At 37.2% G+C, this 26279-nt stretch overlaps 4 protein-coding genes across 4 annotated transcripts; all 4 read right to left on the minus strand.

Moving 5' to 3' along the window:
* Window positions 1-11540: 11540 nt before the first annotated feature.
* LOC135642682 (anthranilate O-methyltransferase 3-like) lies at window positions 11541-13048 on the minus strand. The gene is made up of 3 exons (XM_065159025.1): window positions 12947-13048; window positions 12108-12878; window positions 11541-12001 (listed from the first exon to the last, which is right to left on the minus strand). Exons 1-2 carry the CDS (start codon window positions 13025-13027, stop codon window positions 12420-12422), a joined length of 540 nt encoding a protein of 179 aa, XP_065015097.1. The 5' UTR covers window positions 13028-13048; the 3' UTR covers window positions 11541-12001; window positions 12108-12419.
* Window positions 13049-16665: 3617 nt separating this feature from the next.
* LOC135642943 (anthranilate O-methyltransferase 1-like) lies at window positions 16666-17620 on the minus strand. Its single transcript, XM_065159424.1, has 3 exons — window positions 17477-17620; window positions 17122-17394; window positions 16666-17052 (listed from the first exon to the last, which is right to left on the minus strand). Exons 1-3 carry the CDS (start codon window positions 17618-17620, stop codon window positions 16666-16668), a joined length of 804 nt encoding a protein of 267 aa, XP_065015496.1.
* Window positions 17621-18487: 867 nt separating this feature from the next.
* On the minus strand, window positions 18488-22880 carry LOC135642273 (anthranilate O-methyltransferase 1-like). The gene is made up of 3 exons (XM_065158281.1): window positions 22483-22880; window positions 21945-22208; window positions 18488-19076 (listed from the first exon to the last, which is right to left on the minus strand). Exons 1-3 carry the CDS (start codon window positions 22873-22875, stop codon window positions 18663-18665), a joined length of 1071 nt encoding a protein of 356 aa, XP_065014353.1. The 5' UTR covers window positions 22876-22880; the 3' UTR covers window positions 18488-18662.
* Window positions 22881-24538: 1658 nt separating this feature from the next.
* Window positions 24539-25885, minus strand: LOC135642944 (S-adenosyl-L-methionine:benzoic acid/salicylic acid carboxyl methyltransferase 3-like). Its single transcript, XM_065159425.1, has 3 exons — window positions 25778-25885; window positions 24996-25685; window positions 24539-24850 (listed from the first exon to the last, which is right to left on the minus strand). Exons 1-3 carry the CDS (start codon window positions 25883-25885, stop codon window positions 24539-24541), a joined length of 1110 nt encoding a protein of 369 aa, XP_065015497.1.
* Window positions 25886-26279: the final 394 nt, after the last annotated feature.

The raw sequence follows: 26279 nt of genomic DNA on the forward strand, positions 1-26279 counted from the left end.
CTTTGTCATCAACAAAAAGGAGATGTACCACAATCAAGTGTTTGTGATATAAGTTTAACTCATTGCATGAAAAACATAATATCTATTTTTACCATCATGCAAGTTTGCTATCATCAAATGGTAAGATATCAACATGTAAAATTGCGATGTAAGCTTTTGATATCTTAACATGATATGACACTTATAGCATCAATTCATATATTTCTCCCCCTTTGTTATCAACAAAAAGGAGAACGATATAAGCAAATTTTGAGTATAAGTGTGGTAATTATTCATGCCATAACTAGGTTCATGTCATTTTCCAATAGTGAGTGATAGGATACCAATTATGCAAACATCTCAAGGAAAACATGACATGGAGATAGCTTTGAATACTTCTTCCTTTTTATTTGTTATTATCTTTTTGCATGAAGGAGGAAGGCTATTTGTGATACCAGCTATTTGTGAGTTTACTTCGAATGAAGTTAAAATCGATGAGAGAATAAATCATGCTTCATTTTTACAATGATCAAGATATGTATGTGAAACAAATCCTTGCAAGTAAAAACACTATCATTCATATTTCAAAAAGGAATTTACAAGCAGTAATCATTTCATCAAATCCATTTCTTCAAAAAATATTTTTCACATGATAAGTGTATGAGAGATGTATTTCATATGTCAAAAATCAATGATGTGAATTAAACTTGATATGACATATGCTTGTTAAGTTCGGAAGAGAATAATGTATCGAGAAAATCCGATTGTTAGGATCAAGAAAATCCGAAAATGAAATTTGACACTTTCTTGCATTCGGACAAGGTTTTGTTATATATTTTCAAACACAATCATGAAGATAAAACATGCTTATTATCATGGAATTTTTTGTATTCAAGCACATAATTTCCAACATGTAATCATGGCAAGTAATTGTGTAAAATCATCATGGCAATCAAGTGATTTGATCATTCAATCAGGAAAGTCCGAAAAATAATTTTAACAAGTTTAATCATTCAGACATATTTTTTCCATAGTTTTTCAAATACAATCATGAAAATAAGACATGCTCATCATCATGGTAGTACGATAGCAAGTTTACAATATATAAGCTAGCAAAATTTTTTAACATTTTAAGACACGCAAGCTAGCAATTTTGAGATGTTCAAGAAAGCAACTCTTGCTTCCTGGATTATGCAAGTTGCAAGCTAGCAAATTTTGCTTTCTTTGCCATGTTTGAGCTCGCAATTTTGCTTTCGTTGCAAAGTGCAAGTTTAGCATGTTTAGCATGTTGAGATAGGCAAGATAGCACATTTTGCATTTTCTTGATATTTCAAGCTAGTAATTCTTGGTGATATTCAAGAGAGCAATTTCTTCTCTTTTGAGAAGTGCAATTTTTGCTTTCTTCTTGAATTGTGCAAGCTAGCATCTTTCCCTTTGAGATATGCACATTAGCAACTCTTTCTCCCCTTTTGTCATTGGCAAAAAGAAGGGAAGACCTTTTACATCAATTTCTAAATCATGATAAAAGTAAGTTTCAATCTTATTTGTGCATCATTATATTTTCAAATTCGAACATGCACAATTTCAAAAACCTTATATTTCAATAATGCATTATACCAAATAAATCAATCAACATTATGAATATATCATACACGATACTTCAATTTTTAACTATTTATCAACATTCTGATCATGATACCAAACATTCATCATTTAGAGCATTCATTACATTAAATCAACATTTATAGTACATCATTTTAGCAACAACTCATAGCATTTTAAATCATGATTCACATCATATGCAATACATCACATCATAATTAAAAAGCACAAGTATTGCATGCATCATACCAAATCATCATATATATATATATATATATATATATTTCAAAATATATAAACTCATCATTATATGCATGATTCCAAATCATTATCATTATATCAATTATCATTATGACTCGTCATGCACAAAATGTAAAATCATCTATCATGATACAAATAATTTTCAAAATATTCATCATTATTTTCATGTGTGATAATAAAGGATTCATGATACCAAACATTAAATCAAAATCGTTTTCAAGAGATTCATAAAAAAGACATAAATAGATTCATTAGTCTCTCTTTTTGAAAACTCGATAAAGTAAAAAAAATAAATTCTTCAAGGAGAAACCTTTCTACTTTTTAGTTTTTTCAATTTATTTGATTCAATTCATAGTAGCATACCTTTTTCATTTATTCCAAATGAAAACAAGCATTATCATTTAAAACTGAAACTTTCAATTATAAATCATCAAGCATAATTTTAAAATGTTAACCTTCAAATCATCACTTCAAATCCTCACGCATAAAATCATAAGCAAGACACGTTTGATATCTTCATTCTATCTTATATTATTATGTCTTTAAAACATCAAGCATTATTGCATTAAACATAGAGCATTTTTATTTTTTAACATTTAATTTTCAAGAAAATTAATTCAAAAATGCATAATGAAAAGCATCATGTTATTTCAAAATAGATTAAGGGGATTTCGATTACCTCATCATTGTAAGCAGTTAAGGCGTAGTGTGTCACCTCATTTTTCTTGATTTTCTTCTCGTCTTCAGAGGAGTTCGATTCATCCCAATTTTTATTCTTCTTCTTACGTTCAAAGCAAGTAGTTCTGTTCTTTTTACTTTTTAATTTTTGTTTCATTTGTAGTTTAAGTTCACCATCACTTGAGCTTATGCTCGAGTGGTCTTCAAATGTTCTATATCTCAAATCCTTCCTGTTCTTTGGAAGGTTGTTCTCAAGTTCTTCACGTGCATTGCACGTCATTTCATATGTGATCAATGAACCAATTAGTTCTTCAAGTGAAAAAATATTTAAATCTTTTGTTTCTTGTAAAGCCGTTACTTTTGAATCCCACTTCTTAGAAAGAGAACACAAAATCTTGTTCACTAGTTCAAAATCCGAAAAACTTTTACCAAGTGCTTTTAGACTATTGACGACATCCGTAAAACGGGTATACATGTCGCCTATAGTCTCGCTTGTTGTATTCGAAAAAGCTCAAAATTATGCAATAAAATGTTAACTTTCGAGTCTTTAACTCTACTAGTTCCCTCGTGCGTGATTTCAAGTGTTCGCCAAATATCAAAAGCCGCTTCGAACGTAGAAATCTGATTGAACTCATTTTTGTCCAAAGCACAAAATAAGGCATTCATAGCCTTTGCATTTAAAGAAAAATACTTCTTCTCCAAATCCAACCATTCGTTCATCGGTTTAGAGGGAAGTTGAAAACTGTTTTCAACAATATTCCATAAATCCAAATTCATAGAAATCAGGAAAACCGAGCTTTGATACCAATTGTTAGGATCAAGAGCACTAAGAGGGGGGGGGGTGAATTAGTGCAGCGGAAAACTTTCGACGATTAAAACTGCATTCGTACGATAAAAGCGATTTCGATAAGAAAGCCGATTCGTAAATCACTTTAACTTGTGATCAAGCGAGATGCAGTTAAAGCAAAGATATGAAGGCAATTTGCAATTATGATGGAAATCAGAATTTAAGTGCAAACCGAAAAATGATGTTCGTATGATAAAACTGATTTCCGTCTTAACGTCGATTCGGAAAATACTTAACTATGAACACGTTCGTAAATGAGCAGAAGATAGTAAGCTACTGAGGAGGTTTGCAGTAAAGAGAAGATGCTCAAAGTAAATGCAAACCGAGATTTAGAGTGGTTCGGTCAATCTTGACCTACATCCACTTTTGGCTTCCTTCACCGACGAGGTCATCGACGTCCACTAGAGGCCTTCCTTCAATAGGCGAAGGCCAACCACCCTTTTACAGTTTCACTCCTTTTGATGGGCTTAGGAGACAACCCTTACAGAATTTTCTTTCCTCTCTTGACAGATCAAAACTTGGAAGAAAAGAGAAAGGAGAACTTTTAACTTATACAACACTTTTGAGCTCTAAAAATCACAAAGTAAGATCAGGATTTCGGTGCCTTTTTGGGTGCCCTTTCATTGCTGAAATGGTGGGGTATTTATAGGCCCCAATCCAGTTTGAATTCGGAGCTCAAAACTGTCATTTCCCGGAATTCCGGGGTTTGGCGGTTGCACCGTCTGGCAAAGCTCGAAGATTGAGCCTCTGGGCGGTGCCACCTCTTGTCAGGGGCGGTTACACCTTTTGGCAGAGCTTGGAGACCGAGCTCAGGCGGTGCCACCGCCTAACTGGGGTGGTTCAACCGCCTGGCAGAGCTCGAAGATTGAGCTCAGGCGGTGCCACCTCTTGTCAGGGGCGGTTGCACCTCCTGGCAGAGCTCGGAGACCGAGCCCTGGGCGGTGCCACCGCCGACCCAAGCGGTGCCACCGCCGGCCAAGAAATCTGGGTCCGAATGGGCTGATCCATTCGGTCCAATTTGGGTCTGTCAAGGGCCTAATTGCCCCAAGATTAAGTTAATGGGATCACCTCCCATTTCTAACTTAATCATCGTGCTAACTACGATATTTCTTAAGACATTTACTATAACTTGCTCTGGTGCATCAATCGCTTCTTCCGGTAAGCTTCCAACGATCTTCTGGCGAACATTCGACGAATCTTCGGTGATGCTCCTGCGGACTTCCGACAAACTCCTAGACTTGCGACGATCCACTTGGCGAGTTCCAACAAGCTTCTTTGGCAAGCTCCTAGACTTCTCGGATTTGTTAGCGCAGAACCTCCAACGACCATACGGAATTCCGTCGAACTCTCGAACTCCCAACGTGATCATAATCTTGACTCTGGTGCAACTCCTGCTACATGTCTTACTTTCATCGTAGTTAATCCTGCACACGTAAAACAAAACTTCGATCGAGACAATTAATACTAAGCATTAATCATGTTGTCCGGCATGTCATTGGTCTCTCGACGTTTCGTCCGATTCTTCGGTGCATCATCCTCTCTTGCGGCCTATTGCCCAATCGGCCAGTTGTCTCCGCAACTCCGATGTCCTTGGCGCAATATCTGCTCTTCTTGGCCCGATGCTCGAATCCACGGCCCGAAGCCTTATGTCGATACGTCGATCGATCCACCGGCCCGACGTCCAATCTTCTGACACGTTCCTCCGGCCCAACATGATTTTCCTGCTTTAATTGTCTCATCCTGATCGAAGTATCCTGTGTCACTTAAAACGCAGATTAAATCATAAACATATATCAAGTGGTTTCATCATCAAAATATGAGATTCAACATCCCCCATCACAATCTGCTAACCCTTCTGCAGAAGTCTTGGCTGGTACCTTCTTCTTCAAATCCTCCAAGGTTTGATCCTTAAAGAAGACTGCATCTCTGCTTCTAAACACCTTCTACTTTTTTGGATCCCAAAGCCTGTAACCAAACTGATCATGTGAGTAACCAAGAAAAATACATTCTTTAGTCTTACCATCCAGCTTTAACCTCTCATTGTCTAGAACATATATAAATGCACGACAACCAAACACTCTCAAATACTTGTAGGAAACATCTTTCCCTGACCATACATACTCTGCAACATCACCATCTAGGATTGTAAATGGTGAAAAGTTGATCACATCAACTGCAGTTGTCAAAGCCTCATCTCAAAACCTTTTGGGTAGCTTGGCCTGTGAAAACATATATCTGATCTTTTCCATGATGGTACAGTTCATCCTCTCTGCAATTGCATTATGCTGAGGTGTACTAGGAACTGTCATCTCATGTTGGATCTCATGTGACCTACAATAATCATTAAACAATCCTGTGTACTCACCACCATTATCTGATCTTATGCATTTCAATTATCTTTTTGTCTCCCTTTCAACCCTGGCATGAAACTCTTTAAAGACATTAATCAACTGATCTTTGGTCTTCAAAGTATAGGCCCAAACCTTCCTAGAAAATTCATCTATAAAAGTGACAAAATAAAGTGCACCACTTATACTAGGAACATCAACAGATTCACTAGGTGTTTTTATCCTCAAAAGACCACATATATCTGTATAAACACAGTCTAAGGTATGCATTTTTCTAGACAAAGCAGGACTAGCAAATGAAACTCTATGTTGTTTACCAGCCAAACAATCAATACAAGAGTTCAAATGTGTACCTTTGAGGTCTGGTAATATCTCTCTCTTGAAAAGAGCATGCAGCCCCTTCTCGCTCATGTGTCCCAGTCGCCTATGCCACAACTCCATGCTAAAGTCTTTCTCTATAGCATTTAACTACTCACCACAAGCTTTAGCCTACAACATGTACAAAGTATGACATTTCTTTCCACTAGCCACAATAAGAGAACCCTTACTGAGTTTCCATTGCCCTCTATGAAATATGTTATCATAGTCTTCATCATCTAGCCTTCCAACTGAAATTAAATTCAGCCTCAAGTCAACCACATGCCTCACATCCTTAAGTGCCAACTTGCAACCAAGGTTGGTCTTTAAATTGATATCACCCATGCCAATAATGTCTGCCGTGCCATAATTGCCCATCTTAACAACACCAAAATTTTCAAACCTGTAAGTAGTAAAAAACTCTCTCCGTAGTGTAGCAAGATAAGAAGCATATGTGTCAATCACCCACTCAAGATCCTGACACATACAAGAAAAACTATCATCAAAAGGAGACAAAATCAAATAATCACCACTCTGTAGCTATGATATTATCTTTTGACTCTGTAGACTCCACTTCTTTTCTCTTTTTCTTGTTCTTTTTAGGTTGATTACATTGATTCTTGTAATATCTTTTCTCACCACAGTTATAGCAAACAATATCTTTTCTTGATCTTGACTTGCTTCTACCTATGCGTGAACAGCTTCTAGACTTTGACCTTCCTCTGTTCTATGAGATAAGTGCCTATAAATCATTTTGAGATGTCGTTGAATTTTTTCTTCTCAACTCCTCATTCAACAAACTGCTTGTTACTTAACTCATGGTGACAACACAATCTGGTGCAGAATTACTAAGGGAAACCACCAGTGTCTCCCAGCTTTCTAACAATGAACTGAGAAGTAACAATGCCTGTAACTCATCATCAAGAGACATTTTGATAGAAGAGAACTGGTTAGTGATACTCTGTATTTTATTCAAATTCTCAGCAATAGAATCACCCTCTTTATATTTTAGGTTCATAAGTTTTCTGATAAAAAAAGCTTTGTTACCAGCTGTTTTTTTCATAGAGACTTTCTAACTTTTTCCAAAGAGAATATGTAGAAATTTCAGTAAAAATATGGTGAAAGACACTATCATCAAGCCACTGTCGAATAAACCCAATTGTTTTTCGATCTAACCTCTTTCACTCATTATCTATCATAGTTGTGGGTTTTGCACTATCCTCCTGCAAAGGTTCATATAAATCTTTGCAATATAAGAGATCTTCCATTCTTGGTTTTCATATCATCCAATTGTTTCCATCAAACTAATCATGCGAAAAATATTACTAGCCTCTATGTTCTAATACAAAATTAAATCACTACAACCCTGCTTTGATACCAGTTGATGGGTTATAAAGAGAAATAACTTTTGTATATGAACAAATACTAGCAGGCCATAACACACAATGAAATTAAATGGAATCACAATCAAATAAAACACCAAGATATACGTGGAAAACCCCTCCAATGTGAAGGCTAAAAACCATGGGGCAAACTAGAGATAATCCACTATAATAATAATGAATATAAAAATCTCAATCTCTTGCCCAAAACTCTAGCAACAATCACAAGAGAATAACTGGGATACAAGGATTACGTCACTGTGCACAATATCTAAATCCTCCCTAATTCTCTCCAAGTAATCATAGTAAGAATCTACTGTAGATCTGATCTAACCTAAGATGAAAGCACTGCTAGATGATTGAGAACAGTCTCTCTGCGTTGTCCTTGTTTTCTTCCCTTTCTTTCTCCTTTGATTTCTGTCTTTTTCTCTTCCTTTTTGCTGTTGTAAGATCTCTCTTGCTGCCCTCATTGCTGCCCTATTTATGCCTATTTTCGCAGCTACCACACCCCTCCTAATATAAATTAGGGTTAGATTAAGAGGAGATGAGCTATGGGCTGAATATGGGCTGTCAGCCCAACATGAGCATATTGATGTCTTACTATTCCTCAGTGTGAAGATTTGAGGAATAGTAATTCAATAAATTATTAATACATTTTATCTCTTATAATTTAATAAATAATATTTGATAATTGTGATACAATTGCAATTATATTTATATTGTGTTAGATTATTATCATAATTATTTGTGACATCTATTTCTCTTAACCGAACTTCATAACCAATATTTTAAATATAATCAACTTACTTTTCTATTTCATTAAATCAATATTTGTAACCATAAAGATTTTTAAATTTTATTTTATGAATATTATGCATTTGCTTTATTCCCTTAGGTTTAATTCTAAATCTTAGTAGAATGACCATGTTCCTTAAACTTAAGAAATTTAATGAGATTAAGTTTGTCAAACGGCTTAAACAATTCGAAGCTTAGATGGGAGAAAAAAATCGACTGATTTTAGAAGCTTAAAATCAACTGAATCATTATTGCATATATGATTATTAAATCTTTCGAGCTCTAATACCATTTGTTGAGATGAGAGAGAAAAATTAAAATAAAAAAATCTCTAAAATTAACAATCAAAACAATATACTAGAAAGTTGATAAAAGATTTCGTATTGATCGATAACTCCTTACCTATATTTGTGAAAAAAATTATTTTTTTCAATATATACGAAAAATTAGTACAAGGATCACTCTCCCTTGAGTTAATCTAAATTCAAGCCAAAAACCCTTCGTATACTCTCTCACATAAATAAAAAGAACTTTTTTCTCAATCCTATATAAATTCACTAGAGTAAAACTCTCAAGAACACTCAAAAGTATCTTACCTCTACCTTTACCTCTTACAAGAACCTTAAAGACTCAATATGTATTAATAGGAATAAATCCTAAGGACTATACTTTTACCCGAATCACTAATCTAAAATTTAATCTTAGTCCATCAAAATATTTAAATTTATGTAAGACTCCTCCTTGATATTTCGAATGACTTGTAAAAGTCTCCTATCTAGAGCTCCATTATAGATAACTATGGTTGTCCATCTTGAAGTGATGATACAGGATGCAGGTCCCAAGCTGAGTTGGATGAGTTCCTCATATTCTTTGATCATGTATAGACAAATTTACATAGAGTAATCCGTCAATGTCAACACCAATAATGATTTAACATCTTATCTCATCCTAATAAGATTTATGTCTAACACATGGAATAACTTGAGGTTTCGAGAAACAGCTAAATAATTTTGCCCTCTATCTCTTAGAACTCCACATCATAATACTAATCTTTAAGCTGTTGTGCAACAGTTAATTACTGCTCAATTATTGCCTATCATATCCAACATGACTACATCACAAATGATGCAATATAAAGGCATTCTCCACCTTCATTAAATATCCTCTCTCCTTTAAATTTTTAATATTCAATGACCTTTTTATATCTTAGAGATGCCTATTCAAATTGGTTCGAGTCAAAATGAATCAAATCGAAAAAATAGTTTGGCTCGATTAAGATAATGCTCTCCGAATCGAAAATCATTTGGGATCTATTTAATCGAATCGGTTCAAAACTTATTAATCAGTGTCTAATTTTAAATAATTTTAAAAATATATAAATTTTAAATGAATCGATTCAGTTCAATAAATTAATTCAATTTAAGTCGGATTTGACAGGGTGGATTATTAGTCGATTTACTACGATGAGCTCATAGAAAATAAGCAAACTAAAAGAGAATGAAATCAAGTAAAGTTCATACGGCGTCAAGCTTCTCAAAACTGATCTCGCTACAACCGGGAAAGGAATGGGGGGCACAACTTTAAGGTAGAGAGGTCGACAACCCTCATCCGCTCAAGTCGAGAATTCCGACCTTAGAATATAGAGAGAGGCCCGATCTCAATAAGTGGTTTGGCTCATTCTTCTGTCAGCAACAAGTGGTTTTTCTTATTCTTCTCTCATCAACTTATATAAGCATGCATGCCGGTTCTTGAATTCGTTGCTTGTAAGGGAAGCTTGTTGCAGAATGAAGCTCGGACAACCCCTTCATCTAATTCCTACCGATTGCCAATATTTCCGACCGATTTAGAATACACGAATTGATCTCAACCAAACCAAACCAAAAAATAATCATGATGATTCATCCCAATCAATCCCCGACCATTCTGATCCATAGCAGTCTCTGACTGGGCAAATCCAACTCAGTCGCAAAGTTCATTGTCTTCAACATGCACATCACATCGGGAAAAGTGATCATGACTCTCATCGGTCAAATCTCTTCCGTGTAGTTCGCTCCTAAGTTTTTTAGAAAAATATTCACTTATTAGACATATGTATGGGTATTGATAAGGTCATTAATATTTTATTAGTAAAAAATTTAACATATTAATTAAATCGAAACACTTATTAGACATATGCATTTAATGGGTAATACTATCTGATTTACAAACTTTTGATAGTACATTAACTTAGCCGTCCAAAGTGTTTTATCGGTTAAACCCTTAGTGAGGTTCTTTACTAAAAGTAAGATATAAAATACAAGCATATTCTAACCGTTGGTGAACCTTTACACTATGGCCGAGTGGTCAACATAGTTTGATACAGTCCCAAATGCGTAAGAATGCCAATGCGGATGCTCGGGTGGTGGAAGCGAGCGTCAAGTCGGTTTGACACTCATCTCCCGAACGTGATATTTTCTCATGGCGAGTGGCCCGCTTCTTCATCGTCGGGCTCCTGCACATAGGCCGAGGTCGGGAGGGGGATTTCCTAACTCGACCCCTCCGAAACTTAAGTCAGTGTTGTGTGGATAAAGGGGTCGAATGTCCGAAGTGCCTCCCCTAATGCCGATCAAGGGGTTGGCTTTTATACCTGCGAACGAGAGTCGATCATACGTGATTGGTAAATGACGGTCGACTCCTCGAGCGGCGACTTGTACCTACTGTGTGAGCATCGATCGACCTGCACGGATTCGCACCGTGCGGCATCGTTCTAAACTTTTTGGAGCGGCTTTGTGCTATGTGGTGCCGCCTCGAATAGTGCGGGACAGGCAGCCATCCCACCTGAGTCTGAGGTGTCACGTTGACGTGATGCATCATATTAGTCCTGAGGCTCCATGTCGACGCTGACATGGCTGCTAACTATTGTCGTAAGGGGTGACCCCAGAATTTGTCCTATCACTATCCTCGAACCAAAACTGACAGAAAGCATGCAGAATGTATATATTTTTCACATTAAAAAGAATTCTCCCACTTGGTTTGATGCCTTAAGGTTTTTTCGACAACTTTCTAAATAAATGTTTGAGAATGATACTCTCACCTTCCATCTCATGAGTAATAGTGGTTTCGATGAGGACAAGTCGATGGGCAAAGCCATCATGCCAACTGCGAGGGCCCAATCTCGAATGTCCATGTCCGCGGTGACATGACGACAAGCTATTACTGTTCTTTAAGCCAATTTGTTTTCATTCGCCAATCGTAATAAGTAAAACTGATTCGAAGGCTCACTTCTATTCGACCGATCTAAATCGAGTCAGATATCTTTTGATTGAGTAGGAGACATACAAATAAGTATCAACATCATGTTCTTATATCTAGACAGCAACTACAACTTAGATCATTTGAATTTTCATTGTAATGCATGAAGGCCTTCAAGCTTTCCTCCTCAAGGCAAAGACTAACTCGGTGTAGTTGCATTTGTCTTTTAGGAGGTGCCTTGCAGTAATATTATCGGCGACTAGTGAGAATAATGCATAGGGTATGGCATCCCCAAAATGATGTGAAATCAAGGGCTCCATCACTGCCTGTAAAGTGCTTGCCACATTCTTCCCATCGAGTATATTGTCGGAGTCGTCAAACGGATCCCAACTGGACTCGAAGCTCTCCGCTTTCTCCACATCAAATGAACCTTCCTCCTCTATCACTGACTTCACTTCCTGCATCGAAGCTCCATAAATTGGCAAATTGAAGGTGTCCACTTTGTCTTCTGATATGATTCCCTGAACTCAATAAACAATAACTCGGGTCACTTCTCTTCTTTAACCTTCCTTACGACGCAAGTAATACAATGTTCTCACTACTCCGTAAGGTGAAGATTTGAGGTACCTGTGAGACCATTGCGTTAAGGGCCTCTGCTATAAATCCACAAAGATAGCTTAGCTCGTCAGTGGCTGGGTGTTTGCTTTTTCTTCCTACGAAAGTTAATACCATTCCCCCTCCGATGCTTAGTTCTACGTAACGGGATTTGAGAAACGTGGAGAAGTCCTTCCGGTGTTGTTCTTGGTATGCTTTCACGACTTGGGGTGGACTGTTCTCCGCAATATAGATGTTGCCCTTGTTCAGCGGAACACCCTGCTCACTCTCGAGACCTTGTGGAACCTAAGACGCATATTTCATGATCATTAGTAGAACATCAACTCAGTGCAACACCGCATGCATGACACGAGAAAGCGCAGTAGTGATCGACCTGAGAGAGCCACATGAGACAGTAGGAAGAGTGGAATAAGTGCACAGTGTTACACGGGAAAAGCCTCCCCCGTAGAAGGAACCGGGCACGCCCACAACGTAATGAGGCACGAGCAGGTCCCCCTTCTCCTCCTCCATCTTCTTCTCATACCTTTCCAAAGACCGGAAGACATTATTGAAGTCATTTCCCGGGAGGTCGTTCAAGAAGAACTGGATCTCCGGTGGCTTCTGTTCCAGCCTTCGACATAGGTCACCGACGATGCCAAGCACCTCAGAGACCACAAGAAAGGTGTTCGGACCCGACGAACAACCGAGATCGACGACGACCATCCTGTCGGGGAGCGGCGTGCTCCTGTACATCTCTGCTATGGCGGTCTCCAATATGGGCTTTGTTCGAAAAATCGCTTTCTCCTGCACACAAACCAACGTAGTAAACCGAAGATTCAACTAATACTACTACTTCGAGGGAGACGACTAACTTGAAGTCTGGAATTAGCGGCGTAGCTGGTTTCCCCATCTCCTCCAACCATGTGAAGGACTCGCTCTTCCTTAATGACCATATCTACACCCCGTATCTTTCTAATAACTTGTTGTAAGCGCTGAGCTTTAGGCTGCGGAACCATATCTATATAGGCAACTCTCCTTTAGAAAGAATTCCACTGTTCTAACGGAGATATCCTAAATTACTATATGACTCACCTCTCACTCCATGAATAATTCTCAGGGCGTCTGAATTCAGACCTGATTGGGCAGATGGTGTCAGACATAACAGCTGAAGGCCGCCTGATGTCAGAGAAGCTTTAATTGGATATGGGTTAGTTTAATGCAATTATTGGACGATGAGTGCAAATATATCATTTTACTGTGACTGCAAAGTAAAAGGTTGCCACGTCAACGTGTAGTTCTTCCGATGGCCCACGATTGCTGAGTATCCTTCAAGTTTTTTAGATGCCACATAGACTTGTTGAATTCATAAAGGATTTTTAAGTCGACTAATTAAAAGTTATCTCCTATAATTAATTATATTTAATATTTTACGCTTTCAAAAATTATGTCGAAATTCTTATACTTGTGAAAATAATATGCTAACCTTACCTCATTTTAATTTACGACTACGATTACGCACACATGATATTTCCGACAGTAGAGTCGATAATATAAGGAGAAATGAAATTCAATATTTTACTTTCATAAATATAAAGATCCGAATATAATTTTTGAAAATGTAATAATCGAAATGATAAAGATAACTAATTATAAGAGATGATATATAATTAGTTATTCTTAAATTAATACTGTACATTTATACCTCTTATTTCGCTTAATTGAGTTGAGGGAATACATGCAAACTATTTTTTTTAAATATAAAAATATTTTTATTACATTAAATAACATACGTTTATATGTGGAGTTGAAATTCAAATCTATCATTTGTGTAATAATGTACTAATTAAAATATTATGTTCAAATATTATGTTAAAATGTTAAAAGTGATGATGGGTAAATTGAGAGAGGAAGAGAGAATTATAAATATATTAAAATATTTATAAATATATGATGTAAAATATAGGATGAGAATGTTAAAATATTATGTTCAAAAAGTGATGATGGGTAAATTGAGAGAGGAAGAGAGAATTATAAATATATGATGTATATTAACTAAAGGGGAGAGACTAATACAAGATTCAAGCTTAAATTTATTTCAAAATCATAATGATGATTGTGACCAAGTAATCCTTAATCCCAAAATTTTAAAATAGAAATCAATTTATATTAAATTCTAACACTTAATATTCATATATTTTGGCAACTAGGCCAAATTTGGGTGCTTTGTGAAATCCTTCCACGGTAGATATAAGATGACAACCCTCAACAAGTGGTGCAATAAATTGCAGCTTAATTAGGAAAAAGAGAGGTGAATGAATTCTGAGTCTTTAGATATCAAAATCTTCACTATGAAATAAGTGATCCCTCCTGATGATATATAACCACAATGTCATCGTCATCGTCATCGTAAAATAAATGAAAGAGAGGCACTTAATTAATGAGAACCAACCAAGATGGCTAACACTACAGAAAACTGGCAGCATGCATGTATCAACACACTGAAGAAACCAATTAACTGATAATAATATACAGATGATTGAATCTCACAAAAAGGAAATGATGTTGAAACAATGGAATGGGTTCCTTCAGATGCAATGGAATTGCACATTGGCATTGGAAATGAAACAAGAGATCACAGAAGACAAGGATAAAGAAGAGTACACTAAGCACACTGATGGATAATTCTCCCTCATGAGTTATTTTTAGCCTTTCTTTCTGTAATTTTCTGAGATTTGTTCAAAGCTGCTGAAGTAGCATTCTCATCCAGTTGATGGCCATTCCCTACGTATGTCAAAGCTGTAATTGATCTCCAAGTAGCACTTGCCATCATCATCGACAAACTGATACAGGAAGGTTCAGTTCTTAGTAAGCAAACTGCAGTCTCAGTGTTCAGCTTAAGCAACTCGATCAGAATGTCAACGATTACAACACAATTGATTGTTTTTGCTGAACTTGAGAGCATTACGTTTATGAGATAAGGAAACCTGTCGAATTCTGAAGTGATCACGGCCTGATTTTGGTTTCTCAGATGGGCTAGTTATGTTCTCTTGCTTTAGAGCATTACTGTCAGGAGTTAAAGCACCTCGCTTAACCACATCTGCTTGTTGACCAGCACATAGTGTTCCAATTATGATAAAAATTTAATATTTTCAATTTCATCCTATCTATTAATGACCAAAGAATCCTAGTAAATCATCCAACTTGTGGTGATCTACTTCTTGTATCATCACTCCAAAATCGACCATCATAGTTATATGTAACAAAGCTCTAGATAGGAGACCTATAGAAATCATTCTAAATATCAAGGAGGAAAAGAAGAAGTCAATAGAAAGTGAAGCTTGATATTGATATATATACATCTTTATTTAGTGGCATCTTATTTCAAGACACAGAAATTATGATATCTCACCAGGTGCAAAACATGTTCATACCACTTCAATTAATGAGCTTCACTTGCAATAATATACATATTTCGCTCCATTTAACCAAGGAGCAAAACTTAACATTCAACCATATCACCCACTACGAATAAGGACTTCGAAAACCAAAATATATATAAATAAAGAGATCATTTACCAAAAGATATACTGAAAAGTCAAAATAAGAATAATGTGGTTCAATGCTCCCTTTTTATATTCACAAAAGAAAAATTAAGTTATTATCATATGAGATTAATTACAAAATCTTTGTTTTCACTCAAGCACAAATCCTTTTATAGACCAACAATATAGACTCTAAAAAATTTATATATTTTCTCTCACCAATCCTAGAGAGTGACATTTCATATCAATCAGATATTAGTATGACTCAACTGAGTTTCAATCGGACGTTAGTATGATTCAATTGGAGTTTAAGTGAAACTCTAATTCGATCCTGATCCAACTAAACCAGGATCAAGCTAGAGTTCGAACCCAAGGATCAGATTCTTACTCAAGTTTAACTCAAACCAAATTCTAATGGAAGTCCAAGTCAACTTAACTTGACTTCGACTTGAACTTCGATTCAATCTCAATCTTGATAAACTTAAATTGAGCTCAATCTCAAGCCCGAAGACCAAATGCAGCTAGCTCAACAATCCAACACCCGGATTGAGTCAATCATCCTAAGGATGTAGCCCTCCTTAATAGAATTCCTGCTGGGATTGCAAGGAGACTCGCACACCAACTGAAGCAACTTCCTTTTTTCTTTTTTCTTTCAAAGAATCCCTTCCACAACACCAATAAGAGGGGTTGAGAAGAAAAGGGGAGAGAAATGGGGAGTTCAGCAACAAGTTTTCAGTCCTAACAATCCGCATTTCTCGTTCAAGAAGTTCGAATATTATTATTTTTTCTGTTGCAAAACTTAAAGATACGTGAGATATTTATAACAATAAATCTTGATATACTAAGAACTTTTATTTCTGAATCCCTAATTCAAATCCTAATACTAATAGTTTTTGGCAGTTTCTTTGCAAGATGAGACCCTTCCCACACGAGTTCGATGCTAAAGGCATGCTGTTCACATGGCACATTACGAGTTACAAGACTTAGGTTTCGATGTATACAGTGCAACATAATAGTATGGAGTCGAACGCACATTGCAAGTCCGTCCATCAACCAGCAGCGAGATGGCTTTCATTCTTTTTCTTCAAGGAAATGACAAACACGCTATGCTTAGTTTTCTGCTGAAGGAGGTGCCTCGAAACATTTGCAGCATATCTAGCGAACAGTTCATCGAGAATGGCGTCGCCGAATTGCTCCGAAATCAATGGTTGCACCGCTGCTCTTACGTATTTCGCCACGTTTTTGCCGCTTAGATCACTGTCGAATGCAGCAGAATCATCGTCCGAATCGTCGAACGCGTCCCAATTAGCCTCGAAAACTTGTGCGTCTTCTACATCGAACAGACCATCACCATGGATCACTGCCTTCACTTCTTCCATGGAAGGCGCATAACGTGGCAGATTGAAGGTTACCAGTTTGTCCTCCTCTATCATTCCCTGGATTTGATACGTAAATAACTCGATGAATCGGTTGTCACGATGTCATCAATCGATGTTACTTCTTACCTCTAACACCAAAGCATTCAGGGCCTCAGCTAAGAGTCCCCAGAGGTGTCTCATCTGTCCGTAGGTCGGGCAATTACTTTTCCTGCCTCCAAATGAAATCACCAGTCTGCCTTCGTAGCTGAGTTCTGCATACCGACACCTGAGAAATTCTGAAAGGTCTCTTCGGAATTGTTGTTGATATGCTTTCACAACCTCCGGTGGGCTTGTCTCTGTAATGTAGATGTTCTTGTTGTTGAGTGAGGCACCCCGTTCGGTGTCGAGTCCTTGAGGAACCTGACGTTTCAGGATAGCTAGAATGAGCTATCAGACGGCAGTATCGACTGCTTTGTATACTACCGTTTAAGAGGAGGTCAACCTGAGAGAGCCAGTTGAGAGATCCAGAACAGTGGAAGAAATGGACGCTCCGACGTGGGAAAAGCCTGCCGTAGAAGGAGCCCGGCACTCCCACCACGTAGTAGGGCACCAGCAGATTCCCCTTCTCTTTATCCCATAATCCCATAATCAGAACCACAATTAGTTCTTATTACTTGTAATTTGATTATTCCTGATTCTTTTATAGGACTTTTCTGTTCATCATCTATCTCCTAGTCAAAGATATATGTCACTGATGATGTGGTTGTGCAGATATTCTTCGAGGGAAATATAACCACAGCAGCATCGCCAATGTAGATAAAGAATAAAAGGACATTAGAGACGAGGAGTACCGTGGTTAGCCCGTATCTGAAGAGCTTGCTTGGTAGGTCAGAAACACATACCAATTTCAACCCTAGACTTTTAGAATGCTGCAGTGGAGCAACTTCCTCCACCGATCGGTAGCATTATTGCACGAATACCGTGGTTAACCCGACTCTGATTCCAACCCTGGACTTTTAAGAATGCTGCGGTGGAGCAACATCCTCCACTGATCGGTAGCATTGTTGCAACGGAGCCTACGATCAGCAAAACAAGACGTTTATGATCGTATTGTGGCGGTCAACCACCTCTTTAAGTTTGCTTTCGAGACGTTTATGATCCATAGCCGGCCATCCTTGTCAGTGATGCGCTAAAATTCAATCGAGGCTCCGCTGTCGTGTCGTCAGCACAGGTTACAGGAAACCCTAATGGGATGCCAAGTCGAAGATGAGCGGACTTGTGCACTTTTTGGTGTTCATCGTGTACTACAGCTAGCAACAAGACAGTAGATGTACATTTCAGTGATCCCAGTCCTTCCATGAAGATAGCACCTACCAGCTTAAAGCTTAGATCATATTTGTATATCATTTAATGTGATCATATACACAAGAGGATATAACAAACTAAATTGTGATAGAAAAGAAAGAGATAGATATGTGTTTCTTAATAACTGAAATATCAGTACCCAATGAACTGTTAAAGATAGTCACACGATTTGATTTTATTTTCATAAAATAATAATGCAGTCTATCTCACGAAGAATATTATGGATTTACATAAGCTCAATTATAACGTCTATTGGAAAGAGTTGAACACATGCTGATAAAAAGTAATTGAGTCACAACTGTTGCTCCCATGGCATTGCAGATTCACCAAGCAGCAGCAGCATCGCCGTCAGCCTCCTCCTCCTCCTTCTTCTTCTCCTTCTTCTTCAATGAAATGACAAATTGGTAGTGCTTACTTTTCTGTTGAAGGAGATGCCTGGAGATATTGGCTGCATATATAGAGAATAACTCATCCAGTATGGCATCCCCGAAATGCTCTGCAATCAAGGGTTGAAACGATGCTCTCATATATCCTACGACGTTCTTTCCGCTTACTATACTGTCGAATGCAGCGGAATCATCATCCGAGTCATCAAACGGGTCCCAATTAACCTCAAAGATCTGTGCTTGTTCTAACTCAAACAGGTCTTCCCTATGGATCACTGCCTTTACTTCTTCCATGGAAGGTGCATAATACGGCAAATTGAAGGTCACCAGTTTGTCCTCCTCTATGATTCCCTGGACAATAATGTCGCCAAACCATCAAGAGGGTATGAAAGGTTAAAGTGCATTCCCTCCAATTTATTTCTTTGGGATTGTGTTTGCTCACTATTTATTTCTTTACACTTAAACTATGTTCTCTTTCTTGTTTCTGCTGGAGCATGACATGGCCATGCTTCTGACCATATCGATCTAAGTCCACTAAATTTTTATGAGCAACAAAGGGTGCAATGCTGTTTATTTTCCTCTTTCTTCCCCGTTCTACTACTACTTGTGATGATGTAAATATTTGATTCTCCGCCTCCCCCACATCCTATCATCTCTAATTAACAGGTAATATTGGAGGATGATGGATTTAAACTGTTAAGATTAATTTAAATAGTTAGAATTAGATAAAATAAATGAAAAAATTAGATTTAAATATATAGATTAGGATAAAAAGAATTATTGAGGTATGATATATATATATATATATATATATTTTTTTTTTTTTTGAACTTATATTTTATCTTTTAGTTAATATAAATATGTGCTCTTGGATCAATCCAAAGTACTGCATATTGAAATTACTCATAGTTCCTTCTACTATTCTTTTTCCTTTCTTCTTGAAGTTCTATAGAAAAATAAATAGAAGTACATCGATTAAAAAAGAAGGAAAAGCTAGTAGATCCAGAAAAAAAAAAAAATGATAAGCATTGGAGTAAGTGTTCCTAATCAACTTCTCTCTATATTCAAATATGATAATTATCAATTTTGGGCTATTAAGATGAAAACATTATTTATCTCATAAGGATTGGTGGAATTTGGAATTGGGCTATTATAGCCCTCTACATGCTGTAATAAATAATAGATAATTTCCTATTTCCCTTAATCATGATGGCATCAACATCATTAGAAGCCTGAAAAATATTAAAAAGTATGTTCGGGGGCAAATTTCAAAGCTTTAAATTCTTCGACATGAATTTGAAACTCTTATGATGAAAGATTTTGAATCTATTATTGATTTCTTCTCAAAAGTATCTTCTATTGTAAATCAAATGAGATATTATGGTAAAAATTTAAAAGATCAAATTGTAGTAAAAAAAGTTATACGAAACTTATCTCCAAAATTTGATATGATTTGTACTGGTGAAGATAAAGATAAAAGTACATTATTTATTGATGAATTAATGGGCTCTCCTTTAATTCATGAACAAAATATGAATAGAGCTTTAGATGAAACTTTAGAACACTCTCTTCAAATAAAGATAGATTAGAAGAATGATCAAAAGAAAATTTCAAAAGTCATATCTCAAGGGAGAGATCAAAATAGCAGAGGTCATGATCAATTAAATGAGGGTCGGAGGAACTCGAACGAAGGTAATAAAGAAACCCATAGATGTTTTTGTTGTAAAAAAATTAGACATATTGAAAAAATTATTGGTACAAAAATAAAAATTCAAATGTTTCTCTCTACTCTTAATGTAAAAATATGGCCATCTTGAAAAAGACTGTTAGAATAAAAATTAAATAAATTATTATAAAAAAATAATGATAAAAAAGAGATTAAGAAAATATTTTCTTTATAACATCTTATGAAGAATATTCTAGATATGTTTGGTTTTTGGATGATAGATGCAGTAATCATATGATAGGGGACAAAAGTTTGTTTTAAAGATTTGATAATTCAATTAGATCTATAGTGTAGATGAGAAATGACAGTAAGGTTCAAGTGGAAGGAAAATGAGCAATTATTGTAAACACTAAATTTGATAAAAAAAAATATTAATGATGTAATGTTTATTCCTGGTTTAAAACAAAATCTCATTAGTATAGAGCAACTAATGAGAAAATAATATTGTGTTTTTTTTATGATGAAAAATACTTAATTTATGATAAAAAATAAAAAATTGATAGCAACTATGAGGATGATAAAAAATAAAGTATTTCCATTATTATTTTTAGATTTTTCCTTACATACTATTACTGATGAATCGACATTATGACATAAAAACTATGATCATCTGATTTTTTGTGGGTTTATATGAACTATCTCATATGACGAATCTTATATGATTCAAACTGATAAGAAGATACGTTAGACCAAAGTTGATGAAAATTTTAATGAGAGCGATGATGAGTCACAATTCAAGAAGCAAAAAGTTTCAAATTATGTGTCATTTAACATTGGTAAACCTATTACAAGGACTATAAAAAAGGAGAGCACTAGCAGTGATGAAGATGATGATAACAACTTTAAAGAAAGTTTTTGCTAATGAACAATTAAAAGGATAATAAGCTAAAAAGTCTCAAGCATTCTGACGAGCTTTCTTAGGAAAGTAAAAATGAATAATCATTAAAGACTTTAAGGAATGTTAAAGATGAAAAAATAATGGATGCAATACTGAAGATCAGTTTGCCAATATCTTCACAAAAGCTTTAGTGAAAGATAAATCTTATTCGGAAGGCAACTTTAAGTTTCAACTATTTAAATTAAGGGGGTGTGTTAAGATTAATTCAAATAGTTAGAATTAGATAAAATAAAAGATAAAAATTTAGATTTAAATAAATAGATTAGGATGAAAAGATTTATTGAGATATAATAGATTTTTTTTATTATACTAAAAAACTTGTACTATATCTTTTAATCAATATAAATAGATGTTCTTAGATCAATCCAAAATACTACATATTAAAAATACTTCTAGTTTCTTATACTATTCTTTTCTTTCTAAAGTTTTGTAAAAAAGTCAACATAAACATCTCTCCTGAAATGAAACCCTTTTATTTTCCTTTTTGTGTTTTACCATATTCAACTTTGCTGTAAGATAAAGAAGAGTAGACCATGCAATAAACATGAATCTAGGAAGGATATTAACAACTACGTATGAAAGAAGAGAAAGGTACCTGTGACACCAAAGCACTCAGGGCTTCGGCTAACAGGCCGAAAAGGTGTCCCATGTCTCCCCAGGGTGGATAACTCGCTTTCCTTCCTACAAATGACAATACCATTCTTGCTCCGTAGCTTAGTTCTGCATGACGGCACCGAAGGAACTCTGACAAGTCTCTTTGGCGTTGGTCTTGATATGCTTTCACAACTTCCAGTGGGCTTGTCTCTGCAACATAGATGTTCTTATTGTTGAGTAGAACTCCCTGTTCACCTTCAGGAACCTGATATTTTCAGAATTAAAAGTAAGTTTGCCTTAGCAAACAAAAAGTAACATATGTTTTGTGTGAAGTTTCAAGCAGTCTTCCTTTTCGTTATGAGGTTAACCATGCTGATGAACTGACTGAGCATTTCAGAGAATTTGTTTAGTTATCGGTAGTTAATTAACCGTAGCAATCATAGCCGCTTTAAGAATGTAAAGAATGAAAATAAGCAAAAAAAAAAGTTGAATTCAGATAATAATAGTGTAGCAATTGTCATTATTAAGAGGAAGGCAACCTGAGAGAGCCAGTTGAGACAGCTGGAAGCGTTGAAGAAGTGGACACTTTGACTAGGGAAAAGCCTGCCGTAGAAGGAACCTGGAACTCCCACGACGTAGTATGGCACCAGCAGATTCCCCTTCTCCTCCTCGACCTTCCTCTTGTAATCTCCCAGAGACCGGAAGACGTGATTGAAGTCATTCTCCGGGAGGTCATTCAAGAAGAACAGGATCTCCGGCATCTCCTGGCGTCCCAGGCTCCGCCGTAGCTTGCCAACCACGTCGAGCACCTCGGAGACCACCTCCAAAGTGGTAGGGCCCGAGGAACAACCTAAGTCGACCACCGCCATCCTCTCGGGGAGCAGCGACGTATAAACCCTTCCTATTGCCTCCTCCAGTATTGGCTTCGCCATGTGAAGTACCTTCTCCTGGGACGCAGTTGGCAAACCAGTGATCAGATATGCTGAGGCGAACGCAAGTGTAAGTTGTTTAAGTTCATGCAAACAGGTGAGGTGTTCAACACTACCGGAAACTTTGAATTGGAGGCGTAGCTGGTTTCCCCAGCTCCTCCGACCATGTGAAGGATTCCTTCTATCCTCTTGCCCATCTCTCTCTCTCTCTCTCTCTCTCTCTCTCTCTCTCTCTCTCTCTCTCTCTCTCTCCCTTTGAAAACCAAGTTCCGAGCACCATGAGTATAAATAGCCTATAAGAAGGACCGGACCACTGTGGTTGTGCAGAAACTGTAACTTACTTCGGAGAATACATAGACAGCAAAAACACCATTTTCTGTGACAGTATTAACAAAGTCAAAAGAGATGGAAAATAGTAAATGAATGAACGAAGGTACCACCAAGAAGGTTGTTTGTATGTCACTGTCCGCACTAAGTTAAAGGAGACGGTGGCATGGCTGGACGATAGTAAATGAATGCATGGAGGTACCACCAAGACAGCTTCAGAGAAACACATCATCTCCTCCTGTTTCAGCGTGCTCTGCTTCGTCGTTATCAGTCTTCGTTGGCATCTTAATAGCTAGGAAAGAAACGGGAACACGCTCTCATCACTCCTTCGTTCCCCTTTAATTTGATCTGTGATGGAAGGGACAGATTGTCCTTCTGAAAGTGTCGCCGGGATGTAGAATAAACTTTAAGCAAAAAGAAAACGATAGTTTTAATAATAAAAAATATATCAAAAAATTAACGTAATATTATGGTTCGATAACTCTATTAATGCAAGAAATTATTTTCTCTTGATTTAACCCAAACTTAAGTCTAAAATCACTTAGCACACTCTCTCACCTAAATCCATTAAACATTTTTGTCAATCCTCTAGATAGAACTAACAATGATTTAACATCTTATCCTAATAGGATTTATATCTAACACGTGGATTAACTTGAGGTTTAGAGAAGCAGTTGATCAATTTTGCCCTCTATGTCTGGATTTAGATTCTTAATTCTCCACATCATGACACTAATCCTTTAAGCTTTAGTGCAATAGTTAAATTGCTCTTCAATTATTGCCTTTCATATTCGGACATGTCTGCACCACAAACAACCGACGCCCACAAAGCCTTCAATGCGAGGAGGAAATTGGATGGTAGGTGGATCTCACTGTCAGGGTTGTTCATCCCAGTTCACTTTTATCAATAGAAAGGTATCCATATTTGGATGTACTTTCTATGACCATGTTCTGGGTTTTTTGTTCTTTCCTGTATGAGTCTTTTTAACTTAAGTCTTTGTCAATGCATGATCATGTGGGAGCACTAACATTGCTAGTCATCCGTGCTATGTTTTTATTTTTCTGGTGCTAAATCCTTGTTTCTTTTTCCAGAATTTATATTGACAAGGCTGCATCTACAAGATGCATGCAGAAATATTGGGGAGTTTCTCTCCAGTCCTCTACTGGTACAGAATTCGCTCTACACAGATGGAATTCTTTTATGTTTTTGAAGTTACTCCAATTTTGTGTACACTTGGTATCATTCTCTATTGGACATCAAATGTCCCTGTATCCATGAAGATGAACTCGTGAGGATGCCTCTCTCTTCCAAAAGCTTGTCATCTGGCAGGCACATATCTTAGTCTACTTGAATGCAATCAAGTGGATGTCTCTCTCTTCTTCTAAGTGCTTGTGGTGCTTGGAATGCTAAGTTTTGAGCCCCCGGACTCTGTATATAGTCTACAAGATGGTGGTTTACTGCCCAAGGAGGACAGCGCTCTTTGGTGCAACTCGCAACAACACTCAAAAGGGTGTTCGACGAAATGTCTAGTGCTTGTGCTTCTTCTACATCGAACAGACCATCACCATGGATGACTGCCTTCACTTCTTCCACGGAAGGCGCATAACGTGGCAGATTGAAGGTTACCAGTTTGTCCTCCTCTATCATTCCCTGGATTTGATACGTAAATAACTCGATGAATCGGTTGTCACGATGTCATCAATCGATGTTACTTCTTACCTCTAACACCAAAGCATTCAGGGCCTCAGCTAAGAGTCCCCAGTGGTGTCTCATCTGTCCGTAGGTCGGGCAATTACTTTTCCTGCCTCCAAATGAAATCACCAGTCTGCCTTCGTAGCAGAGTTCTGCATGCCGACACCTGAGAAATTCTGAAAGGTCTCTTCGGAATTGCTGTTGATATGCTTTCACAACCTCCGGTGGGCTTGTCTCTGTAATGTAGATGTTCTTGTTGTTGAGTGAGGCACCCCGTTCGGTGTCGAGTCCTTGAGGAACCTGACGTTTCAGGATAGCTAGAATAAGCTATCAGACAGCAGTATCGACTGCTTCGTATACTACCGTTTAAGAGGAGGTCAACCTGAGAGAGCCAGTTGAGAGATCCAGAACAATGGAAGAAGTGGACGCTCCGACGTGGGAAAAGCCTGCCGTAGAAGGAGCCCGGCACTCCCACCACGTAGTAGGGCACCAGCAGATTCCCCTTCTCTTGCTCGACCTTCCTCTTGTACTCGCCCAGAGACCGGAAAACGTGATTGAAGTCGTTCCCCGGAAGGTCATTTAAGAAGAACTGGATCTCCGGTGGCTCCTGACGTTCCTGCAGACTTCGTCGTAGGTCGCTGACGACGTCGAGCACCACGGACATCACCACGAAAGTGATGGGGCCCGAGGAGCAACCTAAGCCGGCGACCACCATCTTCGCAGGGTGTAGCGACTTGTAAACCCCTCCTATTGCATCGTCCAGCACTGGCTTCGTCAAGAGAAGTGCCTTCTCCTGTGACGCAGTCAGCAAACCATGATCGGATATGGTGAATGCTACGTAAGTATAAGCTTTTAAGTTCATGCAAACAGTTCAAGAGGAACCACCTGAAACTTAGAATTGGAGGCATAGCTGGTTTCCCCAGCCCCTCCAACCATGTGAAGGACTTCTTCCACCCTCATGCTCATGCCTTTCCTAAGAACACGATGGTGCATGGAACGCAGAGCTTTTTGCACGCCAGGACGACTATATATGGTCTACAAGAAGGCATTTAACTGGCTCATTATCCCATAATCAGAACCACAATTAGTTCTTATTACTTGTAATTTGATTATTCCTGATTCTTTTATAGGACTTTTTGTTAGAGTTAGCTCCAGAAAATTTACCAAAGGGTAATTTTGACAACCCAACAAAGACAATAAAGCGAAAAGATAAAAGCGACAAGAACACCTGATTTACGTAGTTCGGTCAATTGACCTTGACTTACATTCATGGACAAAAGAGGAGCAAATCATTACTATAAAAGAGAGACTATTACAAATACATTACGAAGATGTTCTTAGGCCATAAAGTACTTGAAAATACTAAACAAGAAAAAACCCAAACTAT

Source organism: Musa acuminata, chromosome BXJ3-7 (assembly GCF_036884655.1).
Source record: "Musa acuminata AAA Group cultivar baxijiao chromosome BXJ3-7, Cavendish_Baxijiao_AAA, whole genome shotgun sequence".
Lineage (NCBI taxonomy): Eukaryota > Viridiplantae > Streptophyta > Magnoliopsida > Zingiberales > Musaceae > Musa > Musa acuminata.